The sequence below is a fragment of the Antennarius striatus genome, chromosome 1, assembly GCF_040054535.1.
Source record: "Antennarius striatus isolate MH-2024 chromosome 1, ASM4005453v1, whole genome shotgun sequence".
NCBI classification, from domain to species: Eukaryota; Metazoa; Chordata; class Actinopteri; order Lophiiformes; family Antennariidae; genus Antennarius; species Antennarius striatus.
This window is the reverse complement of record NC_090776.1, coordinates 21,752,045-21,766,114: the sequence shown is the minus strand read 5'-3', so window position 1 is coordinate 21,766,114 and position 14,070 is coordinate 21,752,045. Positions and strand designations below refer to the sequence as shown.

General features: G+C 38.0%; 1 protein-coding gene across 2 annotated transcripts in view; it reads left to right on the top strand.

Annotated features, from left to right (window-relative positions):
• The first annotated feature begins 648 nt into the window (after positions 1-648).
• The window catches only part of myo1ea (myosin IEa), a 45,802-nt gene continuing 32,380 nt past the window's right edge, over positions 649-14,070 (top strand). For both annotated transcript variants that reach the window (XM_068320508.1, XM_068320498.1), the window contains exon 1: positions 649-978. In XM_068320508.1, the coding sequence (XP_068176609.1) occupies positions 976-978 (3 nt within the window). In that variant the 5' untranslated portion in view covers positions 649-975. The remainder of the gene's footprint in view (positions 979-14,070) is intronic.

The window sequence follows — 14,070 nt, the reverse complement described above, 5'->3', positions numbered from 1 at the left end:
ATATTGTAACGGTGCTATTTTTTGGCCTCTTTTTCTTCCACTACAGAGTAGTAATATGTACTATAGGTGAGTACATATTTGTGATATGCCTTCAATAATTGCATCTTCTGTGTATAAGTACATGTAGACTGAGACACTCACCCGCACTGTGTGCTGTGCATAAACAGAAGCAGCCTGTTAGACAGGTTACACCCAAAGACTCGCCTCATCACCCGACAACATTTCAAGACGAGTCTAGCCGGTGCCTGGTTGTAAGAAATGGATACCAGTGCCACCCATCGCACGTCAAAAGAAGTTTCCTGCAGGCCTTTGAGTTGACATAGCTGAAATAGTTATTTGTACAGACAAACACTTCACACAATGCAATGAAACAAACTCAGACACTTAACATGACCCAAAAAGTTGCATTTACATTTCTAAACAGAAATAAAATTTGACGACTGGTGTGGAATTACTGTTGAAAAATATCTTTTAAAAAAAATAAAATAAATGCAAATTTAAAAACTAAAAATGAAATTAGTCGGACAGACGGCGGCGGCAGAGAAATGAAGCCGCGCATGCGCAGCCGCTTTGTTCTCAGACGGCCTCAGAATGAATATTTAAGCGCCTCCGCGTCCAGCGCCTTCTGATTGGAGCTTGTGGGTCGGTTCGCTGTGTAATGTGTCAGAGGCGACTTCTGAGAGCACGGCCGGAGTGTGTTCAATATTGCTGCTCTCCTGTCAGCGTTCCTCCGATCTGTGAGCAACGATGGACGGAGAACACAGCTGAGAAGCCGCATCCATGAGTTCAGGAGTTTATTGGGAATTTCTGGTGTAAACTTTTGGATTTTTCTTTTTTTTTTGTCAGTAGATTTAGAGGGGGGTTTTTTGTTTGTTTTTTGTTTTTGTAACACTCAACCCTCAGAGTTTCTCGCAAGTAGTGAAACGTATTGGATCGCAGGGAGTACGACATAGAAGAGCGTTGTGTTCATCGAAGATGGTGAGTGATATTTGCGGATATTATGACATCATTTTACAGCCAGTATTATCCAGATAGGTAACCCATGGATTGACATTACGCAGCTTTTGCGATCCACTAAAAAAGAAACATGCGCAATCACTTGTCAACAAAATAAAATCCTAACATGAAACCAAATACTGTCATGGTTATCTTCAAACTCTTCTTATCAACAACTTTATACCATGCTTAACCCGTCTCTGAAGCTGTGACTCATTGTAGAAAATGAGAAAAATAAATTCAGCTAGGGGCTATTTTTTGGCTTTTTGGAGTGAATCATGAGTTTGACAATTAATGGTCACCTCATCTGTGTGTGATCCCCTGACGCTCTTCTTAATCCTGACAGTTTCCCACAGTCAGACTCTATTGGAGGGAAAGTATCTATAACTGGAATAACCCTGAGCTGTTGCATTTGACCCTATGGAATGACACCAAAAGAGATGCAATATCACTTATAAATAAATAAAATGTAGTAAAGGGACACCAGTCTATTCTCAAAAATTCTAAACTAAAATGGTTAGTTCTTGAGGAAGTGACAACAAGGGAATAATTGTCAGGTGGTGTGTTCTTTTTGTCTGTGTGTGTGTGTGTGTGTGTGTGTGTGTGTGTGTGTGTGTGTGTGTGTGCGCGCGCGCGTGTGTGTGTTCTCATGCACACATTACAGGTTTTTCCTGGTTACTGAATGCCATCCCCGCAGTAGACACACCTAGAGCTAAGTTATGGTGGAGGTATTGTGGCCTTGGGTTGTTTTGGAAACAATCTTATTTATTGCTTGAGACATCACTTTTAACTTATAGTGTTCTGATTTATCTGAATAAAAGTAATTATTTATAGTTTATTTGGGGTTTTTCTTAAGAATCTGAGCATTAAACTGTTAAACTATTACAATGATTGATAATCCTTGGAGCCATATGTCTCTTGTAAGAGTGCTCAGTGTGCTTCATGCATTTTTGTGTCATTTATCTTATCACAGCATCGTTCACAGAGACAGAAGTTAAGACTGAAACCTGTTGGTATTCTTACATCTATTGTGTTCTGCTTAGCCTTTTTGTTCTTCAGACAAACTCAAAGGACACAGATTATATAACATGCAGCAGTTATGAGCTTTTTATAGATGACTGAACCTGAAAAATGTAAAACTTTCATTCATTAAGTCTGCTTTTGTGAAGTTGTGACTCACTCAGTTATGGTTAGTTTTCTTTTACTGAAGCATTTTTGGGTTTTGGCCTCACATAATTTAGAGTGCACCCTTAAAAATTTAGCTTGATTTACAGCAAATAATAGAGTTATCAAAATAATAGTGCTTGGAAATAAAACTTTGCAAACAAGGAAAATGCATTTGTTAAAATATACATAAGCAAGATAAGTATATCCAGTTTGTAGAGGAGAGTGTTGGCTCATGCAGAAAGTAGAAATAGAAGAAATGGACTGGTTGTCATCCTTACTGTCTGGGATAAAAGACACAAGCATCACTCACAGATCCCTCTGTGCCAGATGCTGAATAGAACGTCGGCATGACAGCAGATGGTTCACATTAGTTGCTCCTACAGGGAGGCGTGTACCGAGAACCCCCCCCCCCTTCTCCCCTAAAGCTGGCGCTTCATTTTCAAACCGATCACTGCTGTTGAAATTTTTGCTGAGGAATTCAAGCCTTTGCTCTGGAAACAGGATGAGGACCCATTCTGTGGACCTGGGGAACTCGTCAGGCTTGTCAATGTGCTTCAATATATTTGCACACCCCTTTTTATAACTTAAATTTTTCTTTTTCTGAGGACAGATCTCACAAGTGGTGACTTTTTCTACTGTCACACTTGTAAATCTCTCTGGAGTTAAGAACCACAAAACTGAAGATCAATTCAGCCAATCAATTTGTTATCCTTTCTCTTTATTTCTGTTTCACTTGAGCTGGCATATAATAATTACATATAAATACCTGTAATGCCTTTGCCCTTCACATCAGCTTCAACTTTCTAGTGTTTTTACTGATAACTATCAAACATATGCAGGATAACACACCAACCTAGGGCAGGGAGTGTGATAAATATTGTACCAGCATGTTAGCATTGTCACTGTGACAATGTTTGTGTGCTGACTGAAGCATCCAAGTGAGAGCATCACTGTGCCCCCCCCCCTAAGGACCTCTGATTTGTAGATGGGTCTGTACTGAGGTTCTTCTACCTGTGCTGTAGAATTGAAATTGAAAACAGCCCTCCTCACTACACCCCAGATTCCAATAAAGTTGGGATAGCTTGAATAAATGCATCGCTATTATTTACAGTGGATCTGTAAATATTGACACATTCCCAAACCCATGTTATATCCTTTATACAATACTGGTTTTCAAAGAATAGTGAATTTAACCTTTGGAAACTGCGCCTTTTTAGAATGACTGTTTCACATCCAGTCATGGCACAATCTCCAAATTTTGCAATGTCCACACTCAGTGGACTGTATGAATCTGTTATGGTTGAAAAGTCCACCACATATATATTTAGCTTATCTGGCTCCTGCAGTACCATTTCACAAAATTCAGCAGAAATTAGTTTGGTAGCTGGTGCATATTTATAAAAAATGTTTAAAAATGTCAAATCTTGCAAAGTAAAGAAAAAAAGCTCTTAAAGGCCTTCTATCTGCTTGTAAACCAGTAGTTACTGGGTTCTTGTCTGACCCATTTCCCACCTATCCTCAAAGGTTTGTGGAAAGCAGTTGTTGTGTAATAAGAGACAATGTCTTGTGGGGTTAAACAACATGGAGAAATTCTTGTTTCCACTCCTTTATGTCAACATGAAACAAATTCAATGGTATCTTTCTTGGCCAATCAGGTTTTGTGGAAATCAACCCAATACTTTTTGCATAATTATGCAAACCACCCAACAAACAAATGGACCTGGGTGAGAACACAACCTCTGCAGTGGGGCGATCAGCTTATTCGATGAGATCAAGCTGTAGCTAAATAGAGTTTGTACTGTTTTCAACTGAATTTTGTCCAAGTTCAACATCATCATCACTGACATCAAAAAAGCTCTAGACCATTATGTAGAATTGTCTTGCTTAGCGCTGAAATAAATCTCTCCAAATTAATTTTCAACAGACAACTTGTCTTTGATTTAGAACAGTATTAAGGAAAAGTGATGAGGATATGACTCTGTTATAAATGCTCTAAGTTTATTAGTCTTGTTTTTACATTATAATACAGGCTGTTGTTTCCTGTTGGCATGTTTTTCATCTATTTGCATGTTTGACTTCCCTCTTTGTGGAAAGGGACCATGCAGAACTCTGAACCTGTGCAGCGATGCTCCAGTCATCAGATCTTCAGATTTCCATGCTAACCAGTGTTCTGCTTTTGTGTCAATGACAGTCCATTTTTACTCATTTGTCTGCTTTAAGTCCAGACTGGTTAGGTTAGCTGTTAGGTTGCTATTATTAAAACATACTTCCTCACATTGTTCTGGAATAGGGAAATTAAAGGTCTGTCATATCATAAATGATATGTCAAATATACAGGTTGAACAAAAAGGGAGGCCACCTTTTGATCCGTTCTTTATTAATTGGTTAAGATCAACCTTTATTCATTGAGAAGTGTTCAAATTAATAAAAAATGTGAAGATGTAAGTTCCTATTCTTGGTTGAGACCATGTGGCAGAGTCTGACAGAAGGGTAGATGATGATCTGTACAGAGGAATGAGTCAAAGCCTTTAAAAAGGCCTGTCAGCTGGTGCATTTGTTTATAAAGGCATGAAAAGACTGACTGGAAACAAAGTCAAAATTAGATGGTTTCAATAAGTTGTCTTTTTTGGCATGTGTTCCATGGCAGAGTTGAGTCAGTTCATTCTTGCCTGTGGAATCATGCATGAGTAGAATGCCGGGAAAGTATTGTCTTGAACTGGAGTTTATTTTCACACACAAACATCCAATTTTGTTTCCTATTCCTAATAAATACACTCACGGACAAAAAAAAGATAATAGTTAAAAAATGTTCTAGCCAGTCTTTTCCCAAATACAAGTAATTAAAAGTGGATCACAACACATTCTGTGTTCTTGAAATATGTCCATATATTCTCTATGGGGTTAAGATCTGGTGCTGAGCAGACCGAAATAATACCGACAGGGAATAGTCCTCAGTCCAAGACCTGGTTGATTTTGTTGTGTGCTTGTCAATTATCTTGTTGAGAAGTGGCCTCTAGTGTTTTCTTTCCACTTCATGACTTGTTCAGGCTTGGAAGCGACTCTTGCTATCATTTGGTACACTTTGGAGAACATAGACACAACTAATGAACTACTAACCTCTTAAAAGAGATCAAACTCATCCAACCATGCCAAAACTGACACAAATGAAATGTTTTTGTGATTTATTCTCAAGTTTTTCTGTACATCTGTATGAGAAAACATGGTGCATGTGCACAAAGATTCCAAAAAATGGGTATCAAAGGGTGTCTATGGGAATCTAAATATATACACTATACTGTATACTAATTTAATAACAGAGACCACATAGGTTTTTTCCTTGTTACAATGTAACCATAGTAATAATCCAAAACAAATATGATCATTTTTTCTAACATTAAATAAATAACACAAAGAAGAAAGTTGCTGGAAGGGGCAGAAGGTATCTTAGAAATGATACTAGATTGTCAGTGGATAGAAAACAGTCCCAGATCGCTCAAAGGTAGCGGTAGGTTTGCCTTTTTCCATGTATGATATCACAAATAAGGGAAAACAATGACTGGCTTGTGTTTGATTGCTGTTGTCATATTCCTGACATGACTTAGGCTCACAATTCATTAATACGATCAAAGTAACTAGAGTAACTGGTTGAAAAAGCCTGACTGTTCAAACAGACTGTTCAAATAGTTATTCGCATCAATTGTGATCAACAGTAGGGTGTATTTATTCCAGTGCAAATTGTAAATAAATGTTGGATATAACCGAAAGCAAAAACTGGTTCTATGTGTGGTTTTAGTTTCTTTATGGTGAACAGACGTTGTTAGTTAGTGTGAAGTACCTGTATCACAGGAATCTTTGTTGACCAAACCACAATTCAAGTCTTTTGTTTGTGTGTTTTTTGTTGTACAAAACCTTGTTTTCTTCATAAAAAGCAGCTTCATTCGTGATGTGAAGCGGAGGAAGCAAACTTAACGATTCTAAATCAAAGTAGCAGACATTTAATACTCTCTTTCCTTGCTCCAGATAAATACATCTGTCAACACGCAACATGTGTTTGTTTTGTTTTTTCTTGAAACATTTGGCATCTTTATTTATTTAGGGGAATTACAATGTTCCACATCAACCAGTGCTGGATGGGACTCTTTCAACCAGTCACTGGAAAGCAATGCAGTGATTTACTTATTCATTTAAAAAAAAAATGTTTTTTTGGTGATGCTAATGTATGAATTTCCCATCTGAGTCATTGTTCTAGCACAATTTAACTGCTTTGGTAAATCGACAAAGTCTTTAAACATCCCATTCATTGTGTGTTTGCACCACACCCAGTGAGCCTGCCTTAAAAAAAAAATGGAAATGCACTCTTAATAATATGTAGTCCAAAGATTTATTTAGTTTCTCATACTGGAAGGAAGATTAATAACTGTGGGCCCTGACTTTTGAAATGCTTTTTTCTCTCCTGGTAACACTTTGATAAATCTGCTACTACAGTTTCATAGTTCTCCGTCCATGGTGCATGAACTGCAGAACATGAAATGTTAGGTGCATTAATGTGTACATAATCATCAGCAAGCTGACGCAATGACAGTGTCAAAGTCCAACAAGAAATGATTGATGCATATAGTAGCATATGAGTAGCAGGAAACAGAGAAAGCACCGAAGAGTTTGATGATAATTTAGCAAACTATTTACTGTTTGATTGTTAAACATGTTTCACTCTGTCATGCTTCACCCTGTGTCAGATTCAAACAGTCGTGCCTTGCTTTTTTCCCCCCATGTATTCTGTTGCTACCAAAGGTGCTGGTTCAGATTTCAGTGACTACAGCTTGAGACTGTGTTGCAGCAAAAGGCATGTCTATGAATGAATTTCCACTGCAGATGGTTTATTTACATTCAGCCACTACCGAGGCTACCGTAAAAAGAAAACAGAGCTTTGTGACATGTCTCTTTTCTTGTATTTAAAGTGTTCCACCCTAAACCACACTGTCTTTGAAATTATAGTTTATTAGCAGGCTTGTTCCTGCTGTCATGTATTAAGAAACTTGTTAATTTGGGAAGTTTAAAGTCAACAACACTCATGTTTCCATGCTTTTATATACTTACCAAGCTGAAAATTCAGTCTGAGATGCATTAAAAGTCATTCAGGATCACTTTTCACTTGGTCATTATGTCATCTTACTCTGGGATGGACAGTACCCAGCCCTCCCCTGTAGACATTAGTAGACATTATAACATCATATTAACCTGTCAGTGTTCATGTTACCAAACCCCTGGCAGAAGAAAGTGCTTCATTTTCCTTTTGTATTTTGACCTCAAGCAGCTTGGAGCCACACTGGTGTAAGAAATCTAGACATGGAAACTGAGAATGAGTCTTGCTGGTCTGAATTATTTATGATGCTGTCCTAAGTCAATACAAACTACAACTGTCACCTTTCAGGTTATGAAGGGCAATGATACATAACCTGAAAGGAACCCTTTTTTGATCAATCTTAGAAAAGATGTTTCTTATTTCTTTTTGAGGGTAAACGGATTAATTCCAGGTCATTAAATGTAAATGCTGCTTAAGTTTTAACAATTGCTATAAATTAAATGTTGTGACTTCTCAAAACAACCAGTGAAGAAACAAGAACCTAACCTAATTTGTTTTTTTTATATATGTAATTTCAATGTCTACGTGCAATTATCAGCTGTTTCCCAATATAATAAAAGTATTTCTGGAGATACTTGATATATTGTTCTGCACAGAACAAACTCATGACACCAGCAAGAGTCTTTTCTAACAACAATAAGATGTTTCAAAAGACACAGTTTGTCTTCAGAGGGTTGTATTTAAGGCTGCAGGCTACAGTTTTCTCCATATAATCAGAACAGATCTTACAGTAAATTCTCAGCCGCCTGCTGACAGGCGAAACAACAGGTTTCTTACTGTCATCCTGAATTCTTCAAACTGCGGATTTGCATCAACAAACAATTTTCATTGAGCTGTCATTGTCTGTGACTTTGATACATTTGAAGCAGTAGCAGAAATTAAATTTAATCCAGACAGGTTTCATTCAACACCTCACATTATTGGGGAGAACGTGTGTTGGAACTATTTCCTGACTTATGTTATCACAGAGTGGGTAGTCTTGGTGATAATTAAAATGTCATCCAGAAGTAGTTGTAGGATTTATTTACAGCATACAATCTTCTATGTAGAGTGCTTCATTTTGGTGCAGTAATTAACCTCCAGAGGTTTCAGAGTTACTGTATCTTGAATCCAGCCCAGCAGACTTAGTGCGTTTTTGTCACGGTAGTTAAGCATATGGGTCTGTGATGATAATGCATGAGTCATGAGCAGGAACTCCAATGAAATTTACTCCTTGTTGGTCCATTTAAGGAAGTTAATAAATCTGATAGCTAGACTGACAACATAAAGAACGGTAGCATTCATTCATTCATTCATTCATTGGGTTTCTAAGTTTAAGGATTGTTAAAAAAAACTAAAGAGAGATGAATTAATAATGAGCAGCTTGAACAACACAAAGTGATGCTTTTGTTGTCATTTCAGTAAGATGTTTTTATTCTCAGTTTGAGACAATGTACCATGTGCTGCTGCAAATATCATAGATTATTTGTAGTGATAGTGTGCATCTTTGTCCAATAATCTGAAGTAAAATTACTTCCACATGGAGTCCAGACAACAGTGGTGGTGGTGGCTGATGATGCGACTAAAGCTGATGACATTGACCTGTGAAGGTTGGGTGGTAGTAAGAAAGTGGAGGGTGCATAACATAACATAACATAACATAACATAACATAACATAACATAACATAACATAACATAACATAACATAACATAACATAACATAACATAACATAACATAACAGCAGAATAAATGAACTAATATGAATCATATTTAGATTTAAAGACAGGGACAAGGCTGACAATTAATAAATGAGCTGCTGCATTGAAGGGACAGCCTGATGAGAAGAATATTAATACATGCTTAATTAACACATTAAAACGTGCTTTAGAGGTATGAATGACAGGATGAATAACATTCAGCCACGCTGTAGTTAATTCAAGAGCTTTTATTCGTGAGCCAAAACACACATAAATGTTCTCTCTACTCTCCGCATCAACCTTTCTTTGTCAGAAAATTATGAATCCCATCAAAATGCAATTTCCATATGTGTCAGGTAGTAATGGCTCTGCAATTTTTGATTTCATCAGACACCATCCATTATGATTATGAATGATATCATTGCAATAAAGTTTATCATAAAATGTTGGGACTGGCAGCTGAGTTCCCAACCCTTTTGTCTACATTGAGGCTACAGATTGGTGTTAGAGTTTTAAAATAATTTGTAAACCATTCAGAAAATTACAAATAGGAAGGAATAGATTACAGCTTTAATAGAATTGATCTTCTTTGGAAAGTAAACCAAAAATCATGACAATTATTACGAGATTATTACAAAGTTTTGTCCATCTAGACTGGGACTAGTTGCGTGACTCATTTCTCAGATTAGATTGCTAAAGCCTTTGTCATTCTTTCTTTCACCAAAAGTGCTTTCATAACACAATCACTGATAAATGCTAAAAATAGTTTGGAAATTCACTAGAACCCAAAACATGGTACTATATGTGCCAAATCTAAAATAATTCAGATGTGATATTTATGATTTTGCCAACTGGTATTGCTGTATTTCATTTGTGGGAACATGACATTTTTAGCAGCACTGACTGTGTAGTAAGGTCAAGGAAGCTGGTACACGGTGGCACCACTAATCTAAAGCATGAGAGCTTATCAGGCTGGGGTCTCTGCTGAAGCTGGCCGTTCCCATTCGAGTTCACATCCACTGAAATCCTTTGGACATTTCCCTTGACAGTGCATGACAGAGATTTCATGCAGCTTTAAGTACCAGCATTAGTTAAGCAGTAATATTAGTACTTATGAATAATAGTTCTTAAGATGGTTTTTTGACGGGCTTCAACTGTATGTTGACAACCAGGACACTTAGCTTGGTGCTTGTGAGAAAATCAGTATTGTTTGTTCAGTTCGCCCTCACCATATATGACCAGTTTCAAAAGTTTGTCTTCAATCGTTTTTATATTTCAAAGTGTGTGATTTCTTTAATGCAAACTGACTGATATCCTGTTTACTTTTAGTAAAGAGGAAAACGTTTTCCTGGTTCATACCCAGATATTTTTTTCAGACTGGGTAGAAACATAGTCCCAACACATGGCCGACTGCACGCCGGGTCTTTGTGTGGAAAAAGAGAATGGCAAAGGAGGGCGAAACGAGGGCAGCAGTGCAGCTTATAATTCTGAATCAAACCCAGCCATTTCCTGTACCCCGAGCCAGAGCTGCTCTGCACTCTCCATATAAGGTTATGGTATTTTCACAAAGGGAAACCCTCGGCTTATGGATCAGTAATGGTATTGAAATTCCTTTGTACAGTATTAACTTCTGGGAAAAGGTTTGGTCTTTGGTCCCACAGTTTGGTTTTGGATGATCCGCTTATTTTTGAGTCTTTGAGGGAAAACTAGTGAAGCCAAAACTTCCCCCTCTTTTATATATATAACCTTTTAATTTATTTCTATGATGTGAATCAAAATATCAAATCTGCAGCCAATTTCTGCAGAAGGCAATGTGTCTGTTATCAGATACCTTGGATATATAGTGAGCCTTGTTGCTGCTCTCCAGAGGAAGTCTGTGGTCCCTATGGTGATGGAGTTGTTATAGCCACTGTAAAATGTAGTTGTACTAGATGTCCCCTGTGTGTGTGTGTGTGTGTGTGTGTGTGTGTGTGTGTGTGTGTGTGTGTGTGTGTGTGTGTGTGTGTGTGTGTGTGTGTGTGTGTGTGTGTGTGTGTGTGTGTGTGTGTGTGTGTGTGTGTGTGTGTGTGTGTGTGTGTGTGTGTGTGCGTACAGTGTGATGCCTCCATCAGAGGCCTTCAGCTGCTTAGATTTCATTCTGAGACAATGTGATTTGTTGTTTGTTGGATCATAAAACATAATTGTAGGAAAATATTAGTCAGACATTTACAGTATCAGAAAATGTTTGACACTCTTTGTTTACTTTTTACAGCATATGAAATGAATTATTAAAGGATATTTTGAGATAAAAATAAATCTGCTGTACTGTCAATATGAGTGGTGTTAGATAAAAAATGTGGAATTATTAAAGGTCCCATATGATGTATTTTTAACTTAATGTCATTCATTCACCAAATGTCCAACTAGACTGTATTCCAAATATTTTGACCTAAAGTGATCTGTGGTGCTAAATATCAGCTTTTCAAAATCGCTCATCTGAGATACTCACGTTTCAGCCTCCGGCTGTAGTATGTTAATGAGCTCCGCTGGTCCACGCCTCCTTCACCTGGGCCACGCCCCTCTGAAGGAGAGCGTTAGGCTAACGGGACACTGACCGGCATTACATTTGTTATCATTATGGCGTTCGGAGGACCCATCGTGTCGCCGTACATTTATGACCCTGAGTCGGACCCAGAAGCGGGGGCTCCTGAAGAAACACCGACTGTGCGGCTGCAGGACGTTTCTAGATGGTTAGTACGTGTGAACGTTACTTAGTTGGTTCTGTGTTGTGTCACAGATGATGCTCCGGTCACAGGACCGGAGCATCATCCGGTAGCTACTTTTTTTTCTACTCCCGCCTCTTATAGCACAGTAATAATGTCGTATGTCTTATGTATTTTATATGTTGTGTATATATACAGACGTTAAAGGCTAAAACGTTCCTGTATTTCTATAAGTGACAGTAAAGTCTGATGGTGGTTCTGATAGTTATTACATGTGGCTAATGCTAGCTTCTGCTCACGGATAAGTTACTTTATTTTTATGTCACATTGATTAAACCCGTTACTAAGCAGCTAAATATTTGAGGCAGTCCTCTGTAACAAGACACACGGAGCTAACACCTGTCACCATCACACCAGGTTAATGGTGAATTGATGTAGCCATATTGCAGTGATGCCTTTATCTGCTCTATTTTGAGATGTCTTCACCTTCTGTTTATTGTACAAGTGTTCCTGTGGACACTGAACGGATACCAATAGGAGCAGAAAACATCTGCTATTTGGATACCACAAGTAGCAAGCTCACAGCTAAACCACAAAGTTATGTCTCTATTTGGCTACTTTTACAATTATAAATTCAAATGACCTTTACCATGTTTTTCACCGAAGGTTAGGAGCCGTCTGCAGGAGGTTGATGAGGTTCCGTGCATGACTCAACATCCTGGGTTCCAGCCTGTGTACCTAAACGTGTACACCCTACAAATGGCCGGTCACGTACTGAGGGCCGAGTATGGCCCTTCACGTCTGAGACCAATACATCGATAAGTCGTTCTTAGGACGCAGAATCCGGGTCGTCATCCCAGCCTGAGTGGTCCTTTGCATACGCCGAGAGTTTCTTGAAGACAAAGGCCAGTAACCTGGATTTAGACTGAGTCTCTGTTGAACCTGGTCATGTAGCTGGCAATGACCTCCTACTTGTCCAGACGCTCATACTGGGCAGACAGATTCTCTGGGACAGGAATAGACAACATCTCATTTGTGTATGGCACGGGGTCCACCAAGACTTTGTCAAATATGAGGTCCAACATGTCAGCTACAAAACCTGTTCAATAAAACACAGATATATCTACTGTTATTGATGTTGTTTGATTCATTTCTTTGTTTAGAAAAATTATGTTCAAAATACATCCTGGTACTTGCTACTAATTTATTTATCTGTATGGTTACTTTTTACTGTGTTTTGTTGTGAGCAATTACCAACAGAATTTCAAAACATGTTTGTTTGAAATATTACAATATTGCATCACTAACTCAATGTTGGCTCTGTCTTGTGAGGTTTGACTCTGCATTGTCCCTTCAAAAGCCTTTGGAAAGTGGATCTTGTAGAGGGGTACACCAAACGTAACGAAATAATGAGCCAAAACAATATCATAAGACATACATGAATCTGTCTCAAAATTTTATACTAAATTCTTCACTTCACTTGCTGGAATATTCTAATACACAACCTTTTTTTTTTTTAAACTGAACTACTATCAACACATGTGCATTCACTAACACCTATACACAACAATATTTAGAAAATTAGTCTATTTAACCAATTTTATTAAAACATATTGTGTGGAATATGACTTGTACATACCTTTACTTCTATAGTGGGAATGAAGAGTCCTGAAGGACAGCTGTGTACCAGCAGTATGCTGGGCTTGCGCTAGCCATTCTCCACTTCGCCATAGGCAAAGTAAATTCCAGATTGGCTACAAGGTTTTTAGACTGTTTAGCCACAGTGGCGTTCTTATTTTTAGGGAAAAAAGGCTAAAACATAAAACTTTCTCGCTCGCTAGCGGCGCTCGCTATTTCCGCTAGTGGACGGTGCCAGCACCGCTTTTCCGCATGCCGACAGAATTTAGCCAAAGCATGCCGACGGAAATAGCCGAAGTGACCTGAACGCTCCCGGTCATTAAATATGCACACGGGTCATGACCTCCTCTCGTCCAATGAAAAACAAAATATTGTTTTTTTACAAGCTGAACCCGCGAATTTGTGTACAACAAGGTGAGGACAATAGATCAAAAGAATCCAGTGTTTTATAGTAGAGTTTATGTTAACATCCTCATTAATCCCTTTTTAAATTGAAATGAAAAATCATATTATTGAATTAAAAGAAATAAATTAAAAAAAATAAAACTATGACATATCAATGGTGTTGGTGGTGGTCAAAGTTGAAATGTCTTCTAGTCCAAGTAAAACTTACAAGTAAACATTGAGTAATATTTTGTATGACTGTATCTTTACATAGTGAATGGAAGTTTTCAATTGTTGAATCTCACATTCATACCTGCATAAAGTAGGATAGAAATAAAGATAGTTCAGCTTGAACTGTTGACT